Source organism: Oryx dammah, unplaced genomic scaffold (genome assembly GCF_014754425.2).
Source record: "Oryx dammah isolate SB20612 unplaced genomic scaffold, SCBI_Odam_1.1 HiC_scaffold_14, whole genome shotgun sequence".
In the NCBI taxonomy this organism is placed as follows: domain Eukaryota; kingdom Metazoa; phylum Chordata; class Mammalia; order Artiodactyla; family Bovidae; genus Oryx; species Oryx dammah.
Genome location: NW_024070198.1, coordinates 47,620,407 through 47,642,227, shown reverse-complemented (window position 1 = coordinate 47,642,227; position 21,821 = coordinate 47,620,407). Strand labels below are relative to the sequence as shown.

Genomic DNA, 21,821 nt, shown 5'->3' with positions numbered 1-21,821 from the left:
GCCTGAGCCTCTGGTCTTGCTTCCCTTCGACCCCCAGCCCCGAGTGCCTCCTCTCCCAGCGTGCTGCCTCTCCCCACGCCCCATCTCAGGGCCTTTCTTTCTCCTGTTCCCCTCAGAAATACTCCAGACTGTCTCAGCTGGTCGCCTGAACCAGCCTGGCCCACGGGAGCCAGGGCTGCCCCCAGCCACAATCTCGTCATCCAAACAACAGAGAGGTGGGTGATCAGATTTAAGATAACACAGCGCCTTCCAATGCGGGTGTCCCTCTGTGTGCCCACAGTGGCGATGAGAGGCCTCCCTCGAACCTCGCCTTCTTTTCGTGGTTTCGGTCCAGCGGCATTAAAGGGACCAGCTGCTAGTGACTTTCAGATGCCCGCCATTTCAGGCTACACGCCCCACCGGCCTATAAAACCACGTCAGCAGAGGTACACTATCCCACCCCTCTCCAACCCAGCTCTACAACACCCGTGCGTTCCTCCAGAAGCTTTCGAAGCCGCCTGCTAGCCCTCCGTAGCATCCAGCTGCATCAACAGATAACCTCCTGCAAGTCTAAAAGGGAGCACGGCCCCACCATCCTGGGCCCAGCATGAGAGGTTCCAGTTGCTGTCACGTGACTGGGAACATGGGCAAATCTAAAGCAGGGGTGTGGGGTGGTGAGTCTGAAAGATCCCCACCCATGTGACTTCTCAGCTCTAAAACAGCCCTGAGGTCTATTAAATAATTTTAGCTAACTTTTGATGACCAACCCAACAGAAAGAAGCTAAGCCCTTAATTTCTTAATGAATTATTCTTTACCGTGGGACAGGGATTACGCCATGGAGAAGGCATATCATTACTGACAGAGCTGTCAGAAGGACAGGCAAAAGGAAAACTGGCAAGCTTTAATTTCTCTGCAGAGAAATGAGGGGCTCTTTGGGGATTAATCTCAGTATCAACATTGAGCCTTTGCCGCAGGGCAGCTGAAGAATTCAAAAGAAGTTGTGACTGAATTCTGAGTGATGGAATCCAGCTCCAATTGTGCAGCTGACTTTGGTTTCTCACCTATTCAAATGAGGACGAGGCCGCACAGGTGTGGGTGAAGGGGGTACTGTGTGCCCTCTATGGGCGGGTGGCAGGGAAGGTGGGAGGAGGGCCTCCCAGGGCACCCCTCCGTGACCATGCAGGGAGTTCCCCTGGGGGGCAGGGAGGTGGCCCAGCCAGGGGGTCCTGGTCTCTTCCTCTCCTTTCGGGGACCAGGGCTGAGAGCCGAGATGGGCTGCTCTGGGCAGGCGGCAACCCCATAAGGTCACGCTATGGTCCTCCAGCAGTTTATACTTCCCTGAAAGGGCAGTCCTTGCCCGTTTACAAAGGTCTGAGGACATGGTCCCCCTGTTCTGAGCAGGTGAGAGACCAAAGCAGGATAAGCCCCCTACTGTTTCCCAACCATGGGCTTCTCTGCAAAGTCCAAGGCCTCAGGTCCTCCCCACGTGACCTCTCCAAAGGGCTGCCTGAGTGTCTTGATGACACAGCAGGTGGCTTCTCTCAGAAGAAGTGACCTGAGGGCCCTTCCCTGCCTCGGGAGCCACGCCATCACTCCTGCTGCATCCTGTTGGCCCTTCGGGCCAGCTTGACTCAGCTGGGGCAGGAACAAGAGCATGGACACCAGAGGCGAGGGCCACCAAGGACACGCTGCGGAGCCACCCCATGTCTGTTCCAGACAGGACCACGGGCTTTCAGAATTCTGCAGGGAGCCCTGGGCAGACCAAAAGCCACGACTGCATTATGACTCTTAGCTGACTACGGCAACAAGGTGGTATATCACAGTAATTCTAAAGTCAGCCCTGGCCTCCCAGATTCTCAAAGTGAACATCAGTTATCTCAGGCTGGGAAACTGGACTCTAAACACAGAAACAAAATCTACAGTCATAGAAAGCACGTCACTACATATTCTCCCAAGTCCCATGATCCCCTTAAACATGACTTTCAGTTCAGTTCAGTCACTCAGTCGTGTCCGACTCTTTGCGAGCCCATGAATCGCAGCACGCCAGGCCTCCCTGTCCATCACCAACTCCCAGAGTTCACTCAAACTCACATCCATCGAGTCGGTGATGCCATCCAGCCATCTCATCCTCTGTCGTCCCCTTCTCCTCCTGCCCCCAATCCCTCCCAGCATCAGAGTCTTTTCCAATGAGTCAACTCTTTGCATGAGGTCCTTCAAATTTAGCAGCTGAATTCTGAGTCTTCATTTATGGGGCAGGGGTGAGGCGAGGAGAGTTTTTTCACTTGCACCAGCAGAGACAAAATTAAAAACGTTCAACTTTGAATCTGCAGTTATCAGGTGTGCACCTTACCACTAAAAACTTTAAAAAGTGGTTGAGTCCTGTACATAATCAGGGGCTCAAATTCTTTCAGATGTTTCCATGAAAAAAACACTGATAACTCAGACTCCGTGGTGTGGTCAACAAATGATGGCCAACTTCAAACCGGGTCCTCTTCCATAGCAGCAGGCAGCGACCAGAGTACCCTGCCCATGGCTGTCTGCGGCCACACACCAAGACTGCAGACAAAGGGCTCCCCGGTGCTGGAGAAGCGCTCTCTGGAAAGGCTGCCCACCCTGCCGGGCCAACACCACACTCAGGAGAAGGCGGGGAAATGACACGGCGGCTTTCAGGTCTAGGAACACTGCCTGTCTGACACTCAGACTGACAAGCCTCCAACATCAGTGGCAGACTGGGGAAATATTAATTGATTAAATGAAGTCCTCTGTAACTAGATCACTTGCCTCAGTCATTCAACCCATGGCTACTGACACAGAATATCCGTGTAGCAAGTATTCTCTTTTACTCCAAGACTTTCCAATTCATTTTCTTAATGATGTATTTTACTTTTGATAAAGTCTATTTCATTGTTATTTTCTATCATGAGTTTGTATTTCAGGATTGTGTATTTTTTTTAGTAACATGAAGATATTCTCCATGTTTTCTTCTAAATAAAAGCTTTAGAGTTTCTGTTTTATGTTATGTACATGATACATCTCAAATTAATTTTCATGTACAGTGTGAACTAGGGGTCAAGGCAACTGTGTGTGTGTGTGTGTGTGTGTGAGAGAGAGAGAGAGAGAGAGAGAGACCGAGAGGGAGGCCCAGCTGTTCAAGCACTGTTTGTTGAAAGGATTCACTCTCCTCACCCGTTTGGAGTCTTGCTCAAGGATGCAATGGCTGCACAAGTGTGGCTCTCGAGCGTGCTCTGCTGCTCTAAGTACTGAAGGCTTAAGCCAGTGCCACAGCGTCTTGACTCCAGAAGATGTGTCTTTAAGTCTTAAAATCAGGTAATTAAGTCCTACAATTTTTATTCTTTTTCACGACTGCTTTAGATATTCCAGCCTCTTTGCATTTTCATATAAATTTAGAATCAGCTGGGAACTTAAAGGACTCATGGGACTGAACACAGAGAACAGTTCGTAGAGAACTAACTTCTTGGCAATGCTGGCTTCCCCAACGACCAAGGGCTGTGCACTTGCTCTGCGGCTATTGTTCAGTTGCTAAGTCATGTTCGACTCTGCAACCCCATGGACTGTCCCACCAGGCCCCTCTGTTCTCCACTACCTCCTGGAGTTTGCTCCGATTTGCTCCAGTTCCTGTCCACTGAGGCAGTTTCCTCAGGTCCTCTTTAATTTCACTCAATCATGTGTTATATTGTCCAGTGGAAAGGTCTGTGTCCTTTTTACTAAAGCTAATCTTAAATATACTTTGGATACTACTTGAAAACTCAGTGTTTTAAATTAAATCCTTAATTACGTAAAAATCAATTAATTCTTATTTATTAAAACTATATCCTCAACCTTGTTAGATTTACTTAATTTTAATAGATATTCAGAATTCTATGAGATATTCTATGTAGATGGCTGCTGCTGTTTAGTCGATAAACTGTGTTTTGTGAGCTTATGGGCTGCAGCCCATCGGGCTCCTCTGTCCATCAAATTTCCCAGGCAAGAAGACTGAAGTGGATTGCCATTCCCTTCTCCTGGGTGTCCTCCTGCCCCAGGAACTGAGCCCGGGTCTCCTGGATTGGCGGCAGGCTCTTCACTTCTGAGCTACCAGGCAAGCCCACGTAAACGGCTATAGAAACTGGAAACAGGGTCCTTCCAACATGTGGGCTTTTGTCTTTCTTACATCTTTGCACAGAACTCTGTCCTTTGAAATTATGTTTATTGTAGGAAATATACAGTGAGTCTGTTTTTTTAAATCCAGTCTGTTTAGCTATGCTTTTTTATTTGAACCTTAACACCATTTACATTTAAAGTACCTTATCACTATGTCTGGACTTGAATCTATCTAGTACCAACTTGCTATTTTCTGTTCTTTCTGCCTTCTTTTAGATTACTTTAAAAATTAGCTATTTTACCTTCTATACTGACCTATAAACTATTCATTTTGGTTTTATTTTTTAGTAGCATTGTAGGATTTATAATATGCTTCTTTAATTTATCAAACTCTTCTTTCAATTAATGATACTTGCTCACCATAATTTAACAAGTGATAGCAGAATATTTCCATTTCCCCAGTCCAACCTTTTGTTACTTACTTCTATATTATAAAAGGCCAAATTTATTATTTATATGCTGAACAGTTAATCATTTTTTACTGAAAATCAATAAACACAACTTTTCCCCCCTTAACTCTCCCTTGTATTTCCACTTCCGGTGCTGTCTACTCTCCTTGGACTCGTTCAGCCTCAGTTCCCAGCAGCCCCAGGCCAATCTCATGTGGTTCCCCCGCCCCCCCTCCCAGAATGGCACTCCTCACATGCAACAGCATTCTACAACCAACTCTTGTGGAAATTCTGTGTAGCTTCCCTTTCTCCAGGACTCTGCCCATACCTCCGGCCACCTGGACACATGTACTAAAAGCACTTGTAACATCATTAGTTTAAAAGGCAAAGAACGAGGAGAACCCCAATGCCTAGTGACAGAGGATAGGAAAAAATTACAGCATGCCCATAAGATGAGATTCTCTATATTCATCGTAATTAGCAAAGTATCTCTACAGGATTTAAAACAGATGAGTTTCACAGAAACACTGAATGAAAGAAGCAAGCCACAGTACTATTTCCTCCATATAAAAAGTGCAAACCATGGAGCTGGGCTGGGGGAAGGCCAACGTGGCTGGGAGGACACACAGGACTGAGCGGTGCTGGCCAGGCTCCACCCTCAACCCAGGTGTGCATAGATGTGTCTCCCCTCTTTTGTTTATGCCTTACAAATCCTTCATGAGTATGCTTTTGTCTGAAGTGGCTATTAAAAAAAAAAAAAAAGTACCAACCTGTCAATAATGCACTCAACAGTTATTCTTAATGAAACTCTTGAAACTGCTCCTTTCCTTCATATGATAAAAAATGATTCAAAAGGAATTTATTTACACAATTTTCTTGCTTTCCCCCCGAAATTTAACTGTTAAAACAAGAGAGGGAAGATGACGACATTGCCACGCATCTGGATTCTGAGCTCGTGGGGCCCTGACCATGCGTTCCAGAGGAGCCACTCCCAGCCCAGCCCAGCCCCTCCTCCCCAAGGCCTGGGTAATGTTTTTCCATAGCAATTACATCACTCCCTGATGGTCTAGGGATCTGTATGTGTATATATACGCTAGTATACACTTATAAACACACACATATTTCCTACTAAAATACAAGCTCATAAGGCCCAGAACTTCGTTTAGTTTGTAAGTTCCAAGAGCAAAAAGAGGGCTTTGCTTACAGCTCAATAAATAATTGTTGAATGACTGATCAGTTGAACTCCCTTCTCCATGGTCTGGCCAAGGGCTCTGCCAGAGATGGGCACCTGTGTGCCCACTGACCAGTGGAGGATGGGCTGACAGGGAGGCCTGGAGTCCCCCCCTTGCAACTCACCTTCACTTTGAGAGGGCGACAACTATCTAAGTCTGGGGAAGACATTCAATAAATACGTTAAACTGAATGACATCTGACCCTGAAGCACGTAAGAAAGGAACCACTGTCAAGAACCACTCGAGGGCCACGTCCAGGCAGCGGGAAGTGGTCGTCCTGATGCTTCCCACGCTTCCTTCCACGCTCTCTTGGGAGGAAAGGGCTGCGGCACGCTCTGTCCAGGGTGGCGGGCCGAGCAGCCGCCAGAGAACCTGCCACACGAGCTGGGGAGAGACCATGGCGGGTGGGTGGCGCGGGCCTGGCTCCACCCACATAGCCACGGGGCACCAGGCCGCGCTCACTCGACCTGCATGCTGGGCTGCTCAGGAACAGGCCCTTGGCTGCTGCTTCCGCCTGGAGCCAAGCTCTGCACTTGAGCAAGCGCTGGGTGCCAGCAGCCTTGGTCATCCCAGGGAGCAGGGCTCCTAGATTTGAAACGCTGCACCTGGGTCAGGGCCCAGGGCTCCTGCAGCCTGTGCAGCAGATGGAACAGAAGAGTCTGGTCACAGAGACCACGCACATGCCGGGGGACCAGACGCCCATGCCTGAGAAGCAAGGCATCATCTCAGAGGCCCAACTACGGGCAGCTGCCCCACCCTCAGGGCGGAGTGGGCAGCCCAGGCCCGTGCCCTCGGGGGCTCTGCAGGGCGGTCAGAAGGTGGAGGGATACTCTTCCCAACTCTCCAGGGGTATCCCTCTGGCTCTCCCTGGCTCCAGGCCTGCTGACCACCATCCTCCACACTGACAACACAGCTTCTATTAACGCTACTGGGACCATGGATAACATTTAAATGCATTAGCTTCAACCCAGACACACCAGACCTCTAATGAAACCTTAAACACGAGTCCAGTATTCTAGAAAAGGAAACACATCAGGTGAAGAGTTGGGGCCCCTGGCCAGGTGTGAACACCAAGAGATCTCAGGAGCTGTGTGCAGGTCCCAGACATGGGCTGTGACGAACATCAAAAGGTGTTAATGGTTTCAATATTTATCTGCTGCAGGGAAGCACTCTAAAAAGGAGACAGGAAAAAAAAATTCTGCTAATGGCTGTGTCTTTGCCATTAAAATGAAAAGCTTAATGCATCTTATAATCAGAGGACAATTTGCAAATCATTAAGAGAAATGTAAAATTCCATTAAAATACAAATCAAGAGACTCTCCCTGGACTAATAATCTTTTTGATATTATTTTGCATTTCACTATTTCTGTTCCAATACCCAGGCCCCACAAATGATCGGTTCCTGAACATGCTCTTTACCACAGCCTACTTCTTTAACGAGAAACCGAGAGAAGGGCAATCTGCTATTCAGAGCAGGTGCTAATGAAGAATTCCATATATTCTGAAATTTAATTAAAACCCCAAAGATTTCAAATTAGATGCAATTTGAAATGCCTGGGGCAGAAATACATGCACTTGCGTGGCGAGGGCGCCACACTGGAAGTTGATACCGTAATTGGTCTTGATGTATTTTTGTGTTGCCGGGCTGAAGCACAGAACTCATAACCATATAAAAATTCTCTGTAGATTACCTGCTCATTGAAAATGCCATCACTCAGGTAGTTCTCCACTAAATTACCATGCCACTAAAATGCACAAAGTGATTCGGAGAGCGGAGAGGCACAGCTGGCCGACGCTGCCAATGAGTTATGCATGCGTCAACGCGGCCTTTTTTCTTAGTAAAATATGCTCAGTTGAATATTAAAATATAATTGGCATTCAACCTAAGTAGCTTAAACCATTTTGTTATCTTCTTTTAAACCGATTTGGCTCCTCCACAGTTATTTTCAAGGATGCGATTCACAAACTAATGATACCATCATATTCTGCGAGATTTGCGCTGTTTTACATTTGTCATAAATAGGTGCAGTTTCTACAGACTGCTAGGGATGGTCTTTAATATTAGCTGCTCTTGAACATCAAAGGCCCAATTCTTGAGGAAAAAGGGGGGGATACGCCATCTATGTTGGTTCTTGCATATTTTACTCCACAAAGAGGAAGAGATGCGGGCTCACTCAGAAAAGCGCACGTCCTGGCCGAGTGGCGAGCCCTGGGCCTCCCTCCCTCCCGCCCTCCCTAGGTTGGAGGATTGGCTCAAAGGGCAGGCCGCAGCTGGACCTCGTGGCCCCACCGAGGGCGGCAGTGTTTTTAGAAAGAGCAGACAATGCCCCCTGCCCCTAAATCTGGGGTGGCCCTTTACACAATGTGCCTGTGCCGTGGTAAGCACACGGTGCAAGAAGAGAGGAAGGAGGAGCCGCCATCGTCACAAGGATTCTGTACAGGGTGACGCTGGCCGAGGGCAGGGCTCAGCAGGGCTGCTGCTTCCTGGCACTTAGAGGGCAAGGAAATGTCTGAATATAGCTCAGAGACATGCAGAAGAGCTAAACACACTTCTGCTACTTCATTCTTCAGTTTCAGAAGCACTTTGTTACATGGCCTTAAAACTTCACACGATGCCCTGGCAGCTGAGCCTCCAGAAGGTCTGTCCTGCCTGCAGAGTCCCACCCCTCAAGGTCATGAAAGCCACAAGTCAGAGAGACGGTTCTTCTCCAGGAGATACCTTACTTTTCCATTCGGATGGAAACATGACCTTCAAAATGGGACCTGTATGCTCATAAATCCTATACTCTGAGTCATCTTGGTTGGTTGGACGGCATCATTGACTCAATGGACATGAACTTGAGCAAGCTCTGGGAGCTGGTGATGGACAGGGAGGCCTGGCCTGCTGCAGTCCATGGGGTCGCAAGGAGTGGGACACGACTGAGTGATTGAAATGAACTGAGTCATCTTGAACATAAAGGTTGCAAGTAAACCTGAGAGATAAAGCGTTTAAATTAAGGAACAGCTGGTATACTTTTGGATCCTACAGATAGCTAGACGGCATCATTGCCATTAGTTTGATATCAATACTTGCACATTTAACGTCGGTAACTTAAATCTAGTTTTATATAGTGTTTTACTAAAACATCGTTTTCTCTGTAAACCCAAGTATTAGAAATGACTCTATTTATTATTGCTAGCATGATATCAAAATACATTAATGTTGTCTGTAAATGTGACCAGACAACATCTTCTGACAACAAAATACTAAACATCCTCTTTGGAAGGACACATAAGGAAAGGTCGGTTTGTCACGTTACAATACAGGCTTGTTAGACGATTCTTAATTTTTAAAGCTCATTTCAAATGAAAATTATTGAAGAAAGTGACAATGTAACTCACTTCTCCCAGCAGAAAGAAAACTGATTCTCTATTCCTTTTTTCGAGGTGAAACACACCCAAGTCCAACACAGGACCTTGTAGGTAATGTCTTTCTAAACGTGTGAATGTAATTAGGGTGACTCATTTTTAATCGGAACCTTCACTGGTAGGATGTTTAATTACTATGCCAGAGATAAGTCATACTTTAATGTTACTATTTTCTCATAAAGGCAATACTTGTAATAATTTCAATTTTAAGTACTATTTGTAATAGAGACCTCATTGTATCCTACAAGGTTTGAAAGTAGCTGACTTTCAAACCAACTTTCTGGTTATCTTTGAGCTTGGTTAAATTATACTGTGTGACCCTGTAGCCTTGAGTGAAGGCATTCTCAGTTCAATTTTTTTTGCCTGATTTATGGAAACCTTGGGGAACATGGATCTGACCACCTCTTAGATTTAGGAGGAAACTTCCCCTGAGCTAGGCCTCCCAGGAGCCCCCTGTAATCACTGCTTAGTCAGAGGGCTCTTTGCGCAGGGACCCCAGGCCCTCGTGCGGAGCCCAGCGGGCTGCGGGGGTACCCGAGCCAGCACAGGAGACGGCGAGCACTGCACCCCGCTTGCTCCCCAGGCCAGGTGAGCACGGGCACCTCACAGCAGTGGCAGCCTCAGGTCAGCGTCCAGAACCTGAAGGTCCTCTCGCCCCTTTCTTGGCCACGCCCACTGCTCAGAGCGCTCCACAAGAAGCTACAGCTTCGGTTGTCTGCCTGCTTCAGAGGAAAAACACATTTTTGGCCAAAGTATCCAGACACCTCCTGAAGGCTCTGGTTGCCGCTGCTAGGGCTCTACCCCAGGGCATCCTGGCAAGGCTCCGGGGGGCATCATCTGGTTGTCCGTCCATACCCGCAAACAGACGTTCCGACGGGCAGCCTGTCTTGCCTAGTCTTTCCCATCAACTGTTAACGCTATGTGGGCCCCCTGCCTTGTCACCTGGCTGTGAGCAAAGCTCTAAAAGCAGGGAGAGGCATGCAAAGCCTAGAACTTACTGAAGCTGTGGATTCAGTTCGGTTGCTCAGTCGTGTCTGACTCTTTGCGACCCCATGGAGTGCAGCATGCCAGGCTTCACGTTGTCGATTACAACAGCAAAATCGCTTAAGTAGTATGGATGTGAGTTGGACTGTGAAGAAGGCTGAGCGCCGAAGAATTGATGCTTTTGAACTGTGGTGTTGGAGAAGACTCGAGAGTCCCTTGGACTGCAAGGAGATCCAACCAGTCCATTCTGAAGGAGATCAGCCCTGGGATTTCTTTGGAAGGAATGATGCTAAAGCTGAAACTCCAGTACTTTGGCCACCTCACGCGAAACTGACCCATTGGAAAAGACTTTGATGCTGGGAGGGATTGGGGGCAGGAGAAGAAGGGGACGACCGAGGATGAGATGGCTGGATGGCATCACGGACTTGATGAACGTGAGTCTGAGTGAACTCTGGGAATTGGTGATGGACAGGGAGGCTTGGCGTGCTGTGATTCATGGGGTCGCAAAGAGTCGGACACGACTGAGCGACTGCACTGAACTGAGGCACAGTTATGTCTCAAGCAAAACCATTATTAAATTAGGAATATTGACCTTAGTATAGGGTGAAAGACACAGTAAAAGCACTTAAGAGTTAGACCCCTTTTAATACATTCTTTAAAAGCAGTAATTCTCAAAATGTGGCATATGTCATCTGCCTCTTGTAAGATTTTAATGTGACTGGGGAGGAGGTGAGAAGTACAGATGCTGCGGACACAGAGCTGTTAACAGGCTTTCTAGAGCATTCTGATATGTACACTCTCAGGAAAAGGGAGGGCCTCAGCTAGGAGAGTAACCTGCAGAACTTGTTTGCTTGAATCAATCCCAGGTGAAACTTTAAAAACTCTGCTAGCTCAATATGTGGTTACACAGAACAAAGAGTAAACAAGTACTAACAACAGCTGCCAGGCAGGAAACTGCGTGAAAACAGAACGTGAAAACTAACAACCCTGAGACAGGAGAACCTCAGGCTCCCGCGATACGCACCAACTCGCCAGAAAGGACTTGGTCAGTGGAGACGGGATGCTCTTGCTGAAGGGCACGGACTTCCCTGAGCCGGCCTGGCCAGCCTCACAGGGTCCACAGTCTCAAACGATGCTCCTTCTGCCTCGGCTGGGAGCCCCCAACACAGGACGCAGAATTCTGGGGATCTTCTGCTCCACTGAGGGGCTGGAAGTGATGCAATATTCCAACAAGGGTGGGGGCCAGGCAGGCAGGAGAGGATGGCCCACTGGTGAGGACTCCCTCTGGCCTACGAGTCAGCTGCAGGCTCTTCTGAAGGCTGGAGGGAGGGCCTCCCAGAAAAGGCGGAGGGGTCCTGGGGTAATTAAGGGAGCCCTGGAGCGTCACAGTGAACACGCTGATGAGGAAGGCAGCCTGCTCCCCACCTCTGCGCCCCAGGACTCCCCTACACCCATACCCCCTTCACTGCGCCCCGCCCTGCTTTATTCAGACACTGCCCCTTCTTTTTTCCCAGGGTCCTGAACCACAACAACACGCTGGGTGCTACTTTCCACGAAAGAGGGGACGGGCTGCTCCTGGCAGCGGCCTCTGGTCTTGATCCGAGACCTCAGATCCCCTTCCTAGCACCCTGAGCTCCGCGGCTGACCACCCGCTCCCAGGCTTTTCACGGGGTCTTTCCATTTCACCTTTGCCAGCCTCAGACGTCGAAGGCCACAGACCCAGATTTCCAAGTCTTGTCAGCCCTGAAGAGTGCTCAGCAGCTTGACGGTTGAGAGTACATTCTCAGTAGCTGTTTCCTTCCCACTGAGGTGCAAGGGTTCACTTGTTCTAGATGGGCCTTGTAAGAAGCCCCACCAGGTAACATCTCAGGAAGGTCAACAACTGTTAGAATCCCTTACTTAGACTATGGGAGAACAGTGATGGCTACCAACCAGAACCTGTAAAGCATCTCCTATTATAGCTATTTTCTCTTTAAATCGGTAATTCTTTGTTTTTAATTCAGGGAAAATATCCGTACAAGTGGCACGTGAGCACAAAGCTGCATCTTGCCGTGGCTCCGGAAGGGACAGGGAGAACAGCCTCCCTTCCCCACCACACACCCCCCGAGGGCGCCCTGGGCTGGCCCCAGGGTGTGGGGAGTGACAGGTCGCCACAGCAGGCCCCGGGACCCCGAACGGAGGGGGCTTAGGGGGCCACACGCAGGATACTGTGGAGAAAGCAGGCCCCGGGACCCCAGATAGAGGAGGCTCAGGGGACCACACGCAGGACACTGCAGGGAAACGGACTCATTCTCCCCAAAAGGGCTTTTCCCCTGACAAACGGGTAGGGTTGTTGAGAACCATTCTGAAACAGGGTTCACAAGAGACTCAGAAGTGCAAGAATCCTTGAGGCTCGGTAGCAGAAGTTGCAAAGAAACTTTCCTCTAGGCAGCAGGTTTAAAAAACGCAGATTTTACTACTGTCATGCAACTGGATTTCATGGCTACAAGCTAATAGCTGTGACGAAGGAATTATTAAACTGTTAAATATTTCATTTAAAAAGGAACATTGCAGACACTTTAAAAAGAAAACTCAGAACTCATCTGTTGAAAGCCGTCCTCTGTGAGACGGAACAGGGTGGAAGGCTGAACGCCCCCCGCGTTCCCTGGGAGCAGCTTCTTGTAGCATCCGTCCCGAGCACCGCCAGGCCCTGCCCCAGCAAGGGGACTCGGGGCGCCCAGGGAGGCCACCCCCAGCCCAGCAGAAAAAGCACATGGTTCCAGGGCGGTGAGCCTGCCCCCATCTGCCTGGCCACACCTGCCAGGAGGGCCTCTGGGGCAGAGGGGAGAGAGTGCTGCACACGTCCGGGTCTGACGGCAGGTCTTTGCTTTCCCTAGCCTGCTCTTCTCGACAGTTCGTGGACCCTGTTTTTGGCACAGTGCTGCTTTGGTCATTCCGGCTGCTGCTGCCACTGATCGCTAAGGCTACAGGTATTAAGAGGTATACTACACCAAGAAGCTAACGTTTTTACGAGTCAATATTAAGAAGTGAGGGAGTATTCACAGAAACTAAGTTAAAATGGTATTTTATTACGAAAGAAACAGTAAGATTTATTTCAGGAATAATGGCTTCATTAAAAAAACTGTTTCTTGGAGAAACATGAATTCAAAATAAACAAACCTGACCTTTGTAAGAGGTTTACAGGGAGGACCCGACCGCCCTAAAAATGCCTCACTGAGTTACAAGGCAGCTAGCTCAGCAGCAGCAGCTCATTAGCAAAACACAAAAACAAATCCCTTTCACAAAACTCAGAAAACAAAACGTTCATTTCTGTTTTTGAAGTTACATTAGTAAAACCACAATCCTACGAGGACTCAGAACCCTTCTCACTTGCACTCGTCTCTCATTTTCGTTCCTTCATCAGCGTCACGAACCTCACTGAACTGCTTCCCTTTCTGAGAGAAATCCCACCTGTGGTGGCCCACAGGCCAGGCAGCCACCTAGGCCTCCTCCAGACTTCTGGTCAGGAGGATGGCCTAACAGTTCCTTAATAGAAATACCCAGATAATCAATTTGTTACTACTCAGACTTCAGAAATGCTCCAAGGTAAGAAGATGCAGGACGTTAAATTTCCAATATATGTCTTAGCCTACAAAAATGGTAATTCTAACAGGCCCTGTTTTGTGACCAGGCTGACCAAAAAAAAAAAAAAAGATGGTGAGCATGACCCTCATGTCAGGCAAAGAGCCTGAGAGGTGAGGTGGCGGTCCTGCCCGAGCAGGGGTGCGCTGGGCAGCCAGCACAACCAGTGCAGGGCCCCCAGGCTCACAGGCTGGGCTGTGGGAGTTACCCGGGGAGGTGCGGGACTCCAGCAGGAGCTCCGTCATTGCTGCACTTCTAACCAAGCCGAGACAGGCAGGTCTGGTACACACGTCTACATCTCAGAGGAACGGGATGAAAGGTGACGCCCAAAGGATGCTAAATGTGCTCACGACCTCAGAGGCATGGGAGACACAATTTGTCAAGAAGCATTTCTTCCAGATAAACACACCCGCTCCTCCCTGACTGCAAAGGTTTCTCTTCCTGGTGGATCCCACAGCCATCAGGAGCTCTGGGAGTGCTAGAGTGCCCTCCCCGCATGGGCCTTCCCCTCTCAGCCCAGTTCACTGGTTCCAGGACAGAGAGGAAGAGAGCAAAGCCAACGTGCCCTGAGCAGCAAGGGTGTCAGCACACCTGGGGCTAGTGCCAATTAACTCCGTGTTAGCAATCACATTACAACCACCCACCACCTCCCTTCTTAAACTGTAAAAATCCCCACACCTGGTCCTCGCCTGGGAGAAGTGATTGAGCTAAATTAGAAAAACCTGGCTGGCACAGGCTGCGGCATGGGAAATCCTGGCCTGGGAGCCAGCACTAACTGTCAGCAGGCGGCCTGGCCTTGGGGACCCTCCTGCCCCCAACCCAAAACCCAGCTGGAGGGGACCTGGCCCCAGTCACGAGTGTCCTCCAGCACTGCAGAGCTGGTCCAACAGGAGGTGGGCTACTGGTGGCTGCAGTCTTCATCCCTCCCCAGTGCCTGCTTCCAGCTTGCCCTGGTTGCCCAGACCCACCATGACCATGACCCGCAGGAGAAGAGCCGGCCACGCTCGGGCCCGAGCCGGGAAGGGGGGTGGCAGTGTGCGTGTGGCCAGTCCCCACTCTCTTCGAGCACTGAGGACAGGACTGCAGGGTTTTACAAGCTCACCCCCTGCTGACACCCTCATTATATTATACAGATACTTCCTGCCCTGTTTCATAACGTCTCTGCTCTGAAACACCCTAAACCTTACACTTGCGCTCACTTATTTGACACATGTAAGGAGAAGGAAAGCGCTCTGGCCAATCCGCTCCTGCTCCTGGTGGCAGAGCAGTAAATGGCAGCTGTGGACAGAAGAGTTCGCTGCTCCAGGATTCCCAAGCCTCTACTTTAAAGACAAACCCACATGTGAGTTCCTCAAACTGCACAGCAGGACCCCCGCCCTGCACCCGGTGTGCGTGAGGTGCACACGAGGAGCGTCAGGCACACCCTCGACCAGGCCCGGCAATGTGCGGGGCTAGTTCCGGTTCCGAGCAGGTGGTGAGTGCCAGGCAGCGGTGGCCAAACTCAGCCACAGCTCCACCTCGGCCCGAGGGGGCCCCACTCTTGGGACGATGGAAGGCTCTGGACCTGAGCGTGGCGTGCGGCCAAGGCCTACTCAGCTCTCAACGGAGTCTTGTTCTGGAGACGCGTCCACTGGGGATAGCCCCACACGATGCCCAGGTGCTGACTCGTTCATGCTCAGCTTCAGTTCATTGTGGGCAAAGACCTCCAGGGTGTGGCCTGGTCACTCCCATGACCTTGCTGGTCAACTCAGGTATCAGCTCAACTCGCCCGAGCTTCTCTACTTGCTGTCCCTGAAAGCTCTGTTCCACCTTCGGCTGTGCTGCAACGGCAGCAGTTAGAAGACCACTGAACTTATTTAGCAAATTCCACTTTGAAATTCAAGACTGCTCTACATTCACCTCATCTAAAATCTCACGGTAATTTCTTAAGGGTATAGTTATGTATACATCTATACACATGTGTCTCTGCGTGACTGTTGCTGTTGTTCAGGCACCCAGTCATGTCTAGGTCCTTAAGTGTATAGGTATGTATACATCTATACACACGTATCTCTACGTAACTGTGCTGTTGTTCAGGCGCTCAGTCGTGTCTAACTCTGTGACCCCATGGACTGTAGCCAGGCTCCTCTGGCCTCCACCATCTCCTGGAGCTTGCTCAAATTCTTTTCACTTGAGTTGCTGATATAGATTCACTTATATTAAAACGACTGTGAAGAAAATCACTATGTAAAATAAACCTCCGCTATGTGTATAGGATGATATTAGTTGTCATAATTAATCTCCAAACAAAAGCTTAAGGAGAACTTGTCTGGTAAAGTGTTTTTACGTTATCAGAGACTTTATGTGCCACTATTAAGCTGCACATAGACAGTAAGTTCTCGACTCATCCCTCAAGAATATGACATTTAACTGTGCTAAGTTTGAGATGTTAGCCTGAAAACTTTTTCATGAGGACACGCTGTCACCGCCCAGTCCAGGGTATCAGCAGCCAAGTGCGTGGGGAGGCCGGTTGTCCACACATGGGTCTCGGCACTGCTGGCAAGCAGATAGTGAATGTTAACAGTAAGCTTACTAAAAAATTCACTGCCATTCAGACGTGTTCCTATTTAAAACTCTCAGCCAGTGGGAGTCGGGAGTCGATCTGCATGGATCATTTTTATTGCCTTTGCCAAGAATTATGTGACCAAGTGCCAAAACGAACATGAGCACTTCGAGCGGGTGGAGAGTGGGCGCTCCCGGCCTTGCTGTGTGGCACACGCTGCCTCTGTTCATTCGGGGGAAACACGCGGCAGGCATGGTCAGCAGCCCGAGCCGGCAGGGGGCTGACAGTGCTCAGGTTGGGGTCCCTGAGCCAGAGGCCGCCTGGCGGCTGTGGTACCGACCTTTCTGGAAGATGGGATGGTGCAGCACGGGCACGGGGAGCCCCTCGAGGACCGCAGGCTCACGGAAATAGGCGTCCAGCCAGGCTGCGCACTGCAGCAGGGGCTCCAGCACTGCCCCGGGACCTCCGAGCTGCTCAGCAGGAGCGGTGGCCTCCGCGGGCCTGCAAGAGAAAGAACAGGAGAGACTCAACCTCCAGGCCCTCCCTCCACCTGCTGCCCCTAAACGGGTAGAGAGGGGACTGTGGAAGGAGGGCGGCAGGGTCACTGTGCCCGGGGCCTCCACCTCCGCTTGGAGGGACAGTTTCTGGAAGGATGTCCTGGGACTGGTGCTTGCCTGTGGGGCTCTGAGTGTCTGCAGTCCTGCTGCAGGGCGGTGGTGTGAGAACAAGAGTGACGAGCTCAGACGCAGCTCCAGTGGGCATGAGCCAGCCCCTTCCGAGACCACCACCCACACCACCCCCCGCCCCCACTTCCTCTGCAGTCACTGAGCATTCGCCGTGAGAGAGATGTTCTCCAGAAATAGTCAGAGTAGTTGAGCCCACCTCCTCGTCCCTCCACCGCACACCCCATGGCTCCACGTGCTCTACAGCTCTCGGGGGGCTTCAGGGGCACACCATTCTGAGTCTGCACTGCGCCTCACGCTCCGGGGTGTCTGTTTGGTGTGCCGGCCACTCTGTGAGGCTTGTTTATTTACAGGGCTATGATTTTCCCGCCTGAGACTCTCTTTCCCAACCCTTCTTGTTCATTCCCTATGGTCACTGCCCTTCCTCCCTCTCACCTCTGTAAGTTTAAGCCAACATACCTCAGACTCGCTTCAGATGGTCTGACTGTCTCTCCCCCTCACGGGCTGACCCTTCTGTCTGGGGGATCCCATGGCTCCCCTCATGGAGCTGACTTCTCCCCTTCAGCAGAGGGTGATTTTTAAGGGACACGCTTTGCTGGGCTGAGAAAACGTCCGTCTGCAGAGGGTCACTTCTGCTGTTTCCAAGCCCCAGATTTTTATGAGGGATCCAGCTTTTCTGAACTTCTGAGGATGGCACACCCACAGAAGCACCAGCACCCAGCTGATTTCAGACATCGTTCCTTCCTGAACCCCGCAGGCCTCTCGTCCCTGACCCAGGGGCAGGCGTGTGCGCCTCAGTCTCCAAGTGTCTTCCTTTACGGCACACCCGCCCCCTGGTGAGGGTGTGACTGAAGTGGAGAGGCCTCACCCGCTCGGCAGTGCAGCCCAGGACGGGTGGGAGACATGAGGCTGAGGCGCTGAAGCGCTGGAGCATGGGCCTGACTTCACCAGTGTGAGGGGACACGCCAGTGTGTGCAGGGCCCGGCCCTCCACTTGAGCCGTGGGGAGTAGCTGAAGACCTTTAAGCCGGCTCTTGTGAGCTACCCTGGCTGGAGCCTGAGTCTCCAAGTCAGGGTATTGTGGGTCTGAGAGTCCCAGGTGGGATGCACAGGGGAACGAGAGGCAGGTCAGGAAAGGCTTTCTGAGTGCATGAAAGTGAAGAGCATTATGGAAGGAACCAGCAAATGAAAGGAAACAAACCTTTCAAGGTGAGCAGGGGGAGGGACCCCTGAGACCCTGGCCCATAGAGCCAGCCCGCCAGGTGGTCCTGCAGCCACGTGGCTGGGCCCAGCCTTCTCCAGGATGCTGGCCCCCAGGATCGCCGGGAGAGGAAGCCCCGGAGAACGCCAGCGGCTGGCCCTGGGCTGACGGGGCCCTCCCTGCAGGACAGGGCTCACTCCACAGGCAGAAAGTGGCTTCTGCGAAACAGGGGGCAGGACGGCGTCTGGGGGGTCTCCTGTGGATGGAGACTCTAGCTTCTCTGCCCCGATGTCTCTCCCAGCCAGGACGTCTGCCCATGGAGAGGCGGGAACTTCTGCCCCCCTGCTTGGCATAAACATTCCTCCACATAACCGAGAAATTCCCAGTGACCCTCCTGCTGTGCTCCCTACTTAGGGAGTAAGCGGGATGCTGACTCTAGGGAATAAAGTGGAGAAAGGCTACGGGCTCTGCAACCCTGCTCATGGGGCCAGGGGGGAGGAGACGGGGTGCGCTGAGCTCGCTCAGACAAGGCACAGCACATGCAACCTGGTAAGCACGCACGTGGGCAGCGGCACACACGTGGGCAGCGGCACGCACGAGGGGGCATGTGTGGGCAGCGGCACGCATGGGCAGCAGCATGCGTGGGCAGCAGCATGCACGTGGGGGCAAGCGCCCAAGCGTGACCCTGCTCACACCCCTGCCCCGACCCACATGGGAAGCAGGAGAGGGCCCCCGACAGCCCTGGCCCGCACCTCCTGCAGCGGCAGGTGGGGTGAGGTGCTGGTGGGGGAGGGTAGCAAACGTGGGTGCCTGGGTGGTCTCCAGGGCTTGAGGGGTCTTCCTGACCATCATACCCTGCAAACGGGGCTCCCTGAAGGGAGGGCACACTGTCCAGGAGACAGGTGGCTTAAGTTGAGAGGCAGGGGCTCTGCATCCACCTTGGGGAGTCACAACTCTTATCAGATGCCCTGGTTCACTGGGGGGCATCTTACAAAGGCTATGGAGCTGTGGGCATCCCAGGGCACTGCCCAGGTTGGGGGCCGCTTCCCCTGCGTTGCTAAGGGAACTGAAATGTGAGCTGAGTTTCCTAGCATTTCCCACTCTTAAAAGGATATGTGAAGAATTTTTATAGTAGTAAAATTCATCTTAAATTGATTTTTTATGCTTGTGCTAAAGATCTCAACCTCTGATTTACTCTGTAGTTCTCCTTTTTAACTCTTTCTCTATTGGCATTAGATAACTATTCATGGGTGAAATGTAATTAAACAGCTTTGATTCTGAGGCAAGGATTTATGATACTACATTTAAAATGAATGGCATTAAACACACACATAAAATCAGATTTTTAAAGCCATGACACAAATTTCCATTTCTACAATAAAATGAAATTTATTCTCTGCCCTGCCCTCTCCTCCAACCTCGCTCCGCTCGTCCCTGAAAGAGCTTTGGTGTGACAGGATCACAGCATCTCTAACGGCTGCTCTTATTATGGAGGAGTTTCTCTAGGCTTCCTACCGACGAACCTGAAACCCCAGTCATTATGGGCTTCGTGGCCCGCGCTCATTTAAATCTCACACCCACATCTCCCTGGGAGCCTAGCAGCTCACCTACCACTAAGTGCACAGGCCTGTGGCCAGCGCCTCTGGGAAGCACCACTGTGAGGAAGTCCAGCCCCAAAGAGGGTCGCTGCAGGCCAGTGCTGAGGATGGAAGCGAGACAAGGCCACCTCGCGGCACGGGGGCCAGGCAGAGGCCAACCTCAGAGCCGGTCCTCCCAAAGCTGCCCAGGACGCCAACAGTAAGAGTGATCCTGAGGCCACTGTCAGGACACTGGGGCCCTTATACTTGTCTTTACTTGGCACAAGAGGGCTGGTAGTGGCTGGAAAATGAATTTGGCTTTGTTGAGCTTTTTAACGTAACAATAGAGAGCATAGGTACCTTCATACAGCAAACATAAAGTCACATATGTTTTGGTGTAAGGGTTTCTTCAAGAAATATGCAATGCTGGCAACCCCAGGGACCCTGTAAGAAAATAAAGACAACAGAGTGCCGCCTTGAGGGGAGGTGCTGGGACCTGGGTGTGTCAGAGAGCCCTGTAGGAAGCTCTCCTGGAGCCATGACCCCCGAGAAGCAGCCTGACCGATTCCTGTGGGCCTGGATAAAGAACGTTCTGGTGTTGAATTGCATTTCAGATTTGTTTGGACATGAACCTGTCCATCATTCCAAATCGGACACAGCAGAGCAGGTGACATGCTTCAGAACAAATGTCTGAAGTGTTTTCAATAAAGCAGGCAGGGACTCTCGCCAAGACTTACCCAGAGAACCCATGAGCTCACAGCACTGACATGGGAGCACGGGAGGCACCGGGAAGGCTGTTGGTCCCCCCTGCATGAGGCCTCCAGGCCCTGGCCCCGGGAGGACAGGAGGAAGAGTGGCAGCCTGGCCCCAGGGGGAAGAGCAGGGGGAGCAGACGGGCCCAGGACACAGGCCCCACACGGGCGGCCCTGCCTGGCTCCAGGAGTCCTCCGGGGGCAGGTGAGGTGCTGTGCTCCAGGCTGGCCGAAGCCACCAGGAAGTGCTGCTCGAGGTCTCACCACCCCCCCACCCCCACCGTGGGGACGACTGCATGCGGCAGGCTGCCCAGCGAACCAGAGGGACGCCCCCAGCTCTGCCTTCTCCCATCTGTCCCGCAGAACAGCTGGGCTTGACATGCCCACCCGGTGGGCAGGAGCTTTGGGTGTGTGGATTTTGGGGCGCCTCAAGGCTTCACTTTCAAGGACAAGAAGGGGGTGGCAGAAGATGAGATGTTTAGATGGCATCGCTGACTCAGTGGACATGAATTTGAGCAAACTCTGGGAGATAGTGAAGGACAGAGGAAGCTGGTGGGCTATACAGTCCATGGGGTTGCAGAGAGTCGGACACGAATTAATCACTGACTTCAAGTCAACAACAAGGCTTCAATGACTGGCAGCAAAGAATCACTAAATCCTCCCGTCTGAATGATTTCTACCCCCATAGACATTTCCATGCCGTGTACTTGGGCTTGCACCCCTTCTGACATGAGCAAGCAGGCCGTAAGTCCCATGTCCCCTCTCTCATCGGCCCTGTGCATCCTGCCCGCAGGAGACCGTGCCGCCGCCGTGCCCCCGGCCTCCCTGGGACCTGGTGCCTCTTCCCCATCTCTTGCTTCACAGGGTGAAACTGAGCCTTATGGTTTTGGGAACGTTAACTGGTGATGCCAGAGGATCACCTAAGAGAAGAACTCCAAAGACTTGTGTTCCTGAGTCCACCTGGGTCTGGAGCAGTGATGGGGAGCAAGGCTGGGCAATTAGCCTGCAAGGACGCACATGGACACAAGTCAGATCTGACGTGAAGACAAGCCCAGAGCCCTGACTGCACACAGCGGTTCAGCACCCCTCAGGATGAGGAGCCTCACCTTCTCTGGCCCCCAGGACTCCCAGGGAGCGTGCCAGACCCCCCAGGCTCAGGTAGGGACACACGCACAGCAAACACTTAAAGCTGCCATCGAGGTGACTTCAGAAACATCATGTGGAGATGGGAAAGGCACAGTTATGTCCAAGTTAGCAGGTCTCTGGCAGAGTCGCTTGCGCTTGTGTCTGAC

The 21,821-nt window shown here is 51.4% G+C and overlaps 1 protein-coding gene across 1 annotated transcript in view; it reads right to left on the bottom strand.

The window, feature by feature from the left end:
- The window catches only part of MGMT (O-6-methylguanine-DNA methyltransferase), a 264,559-nt gene that overhangs the window by 21,952 nt on the left and 220,786 nt on the right, over positions 1-21,821 (bottom strand). The window contains exon 3 of the mRNA XM_040254753.1: positions 16,658-16,818. Coding sequence (XP_040110687.1) covers positions 16,658-16,818 — 161 coding nt within the window. The remainder of the gene's footprint in view (positions 1-16,657; positions 16,819-21,821) is intronic.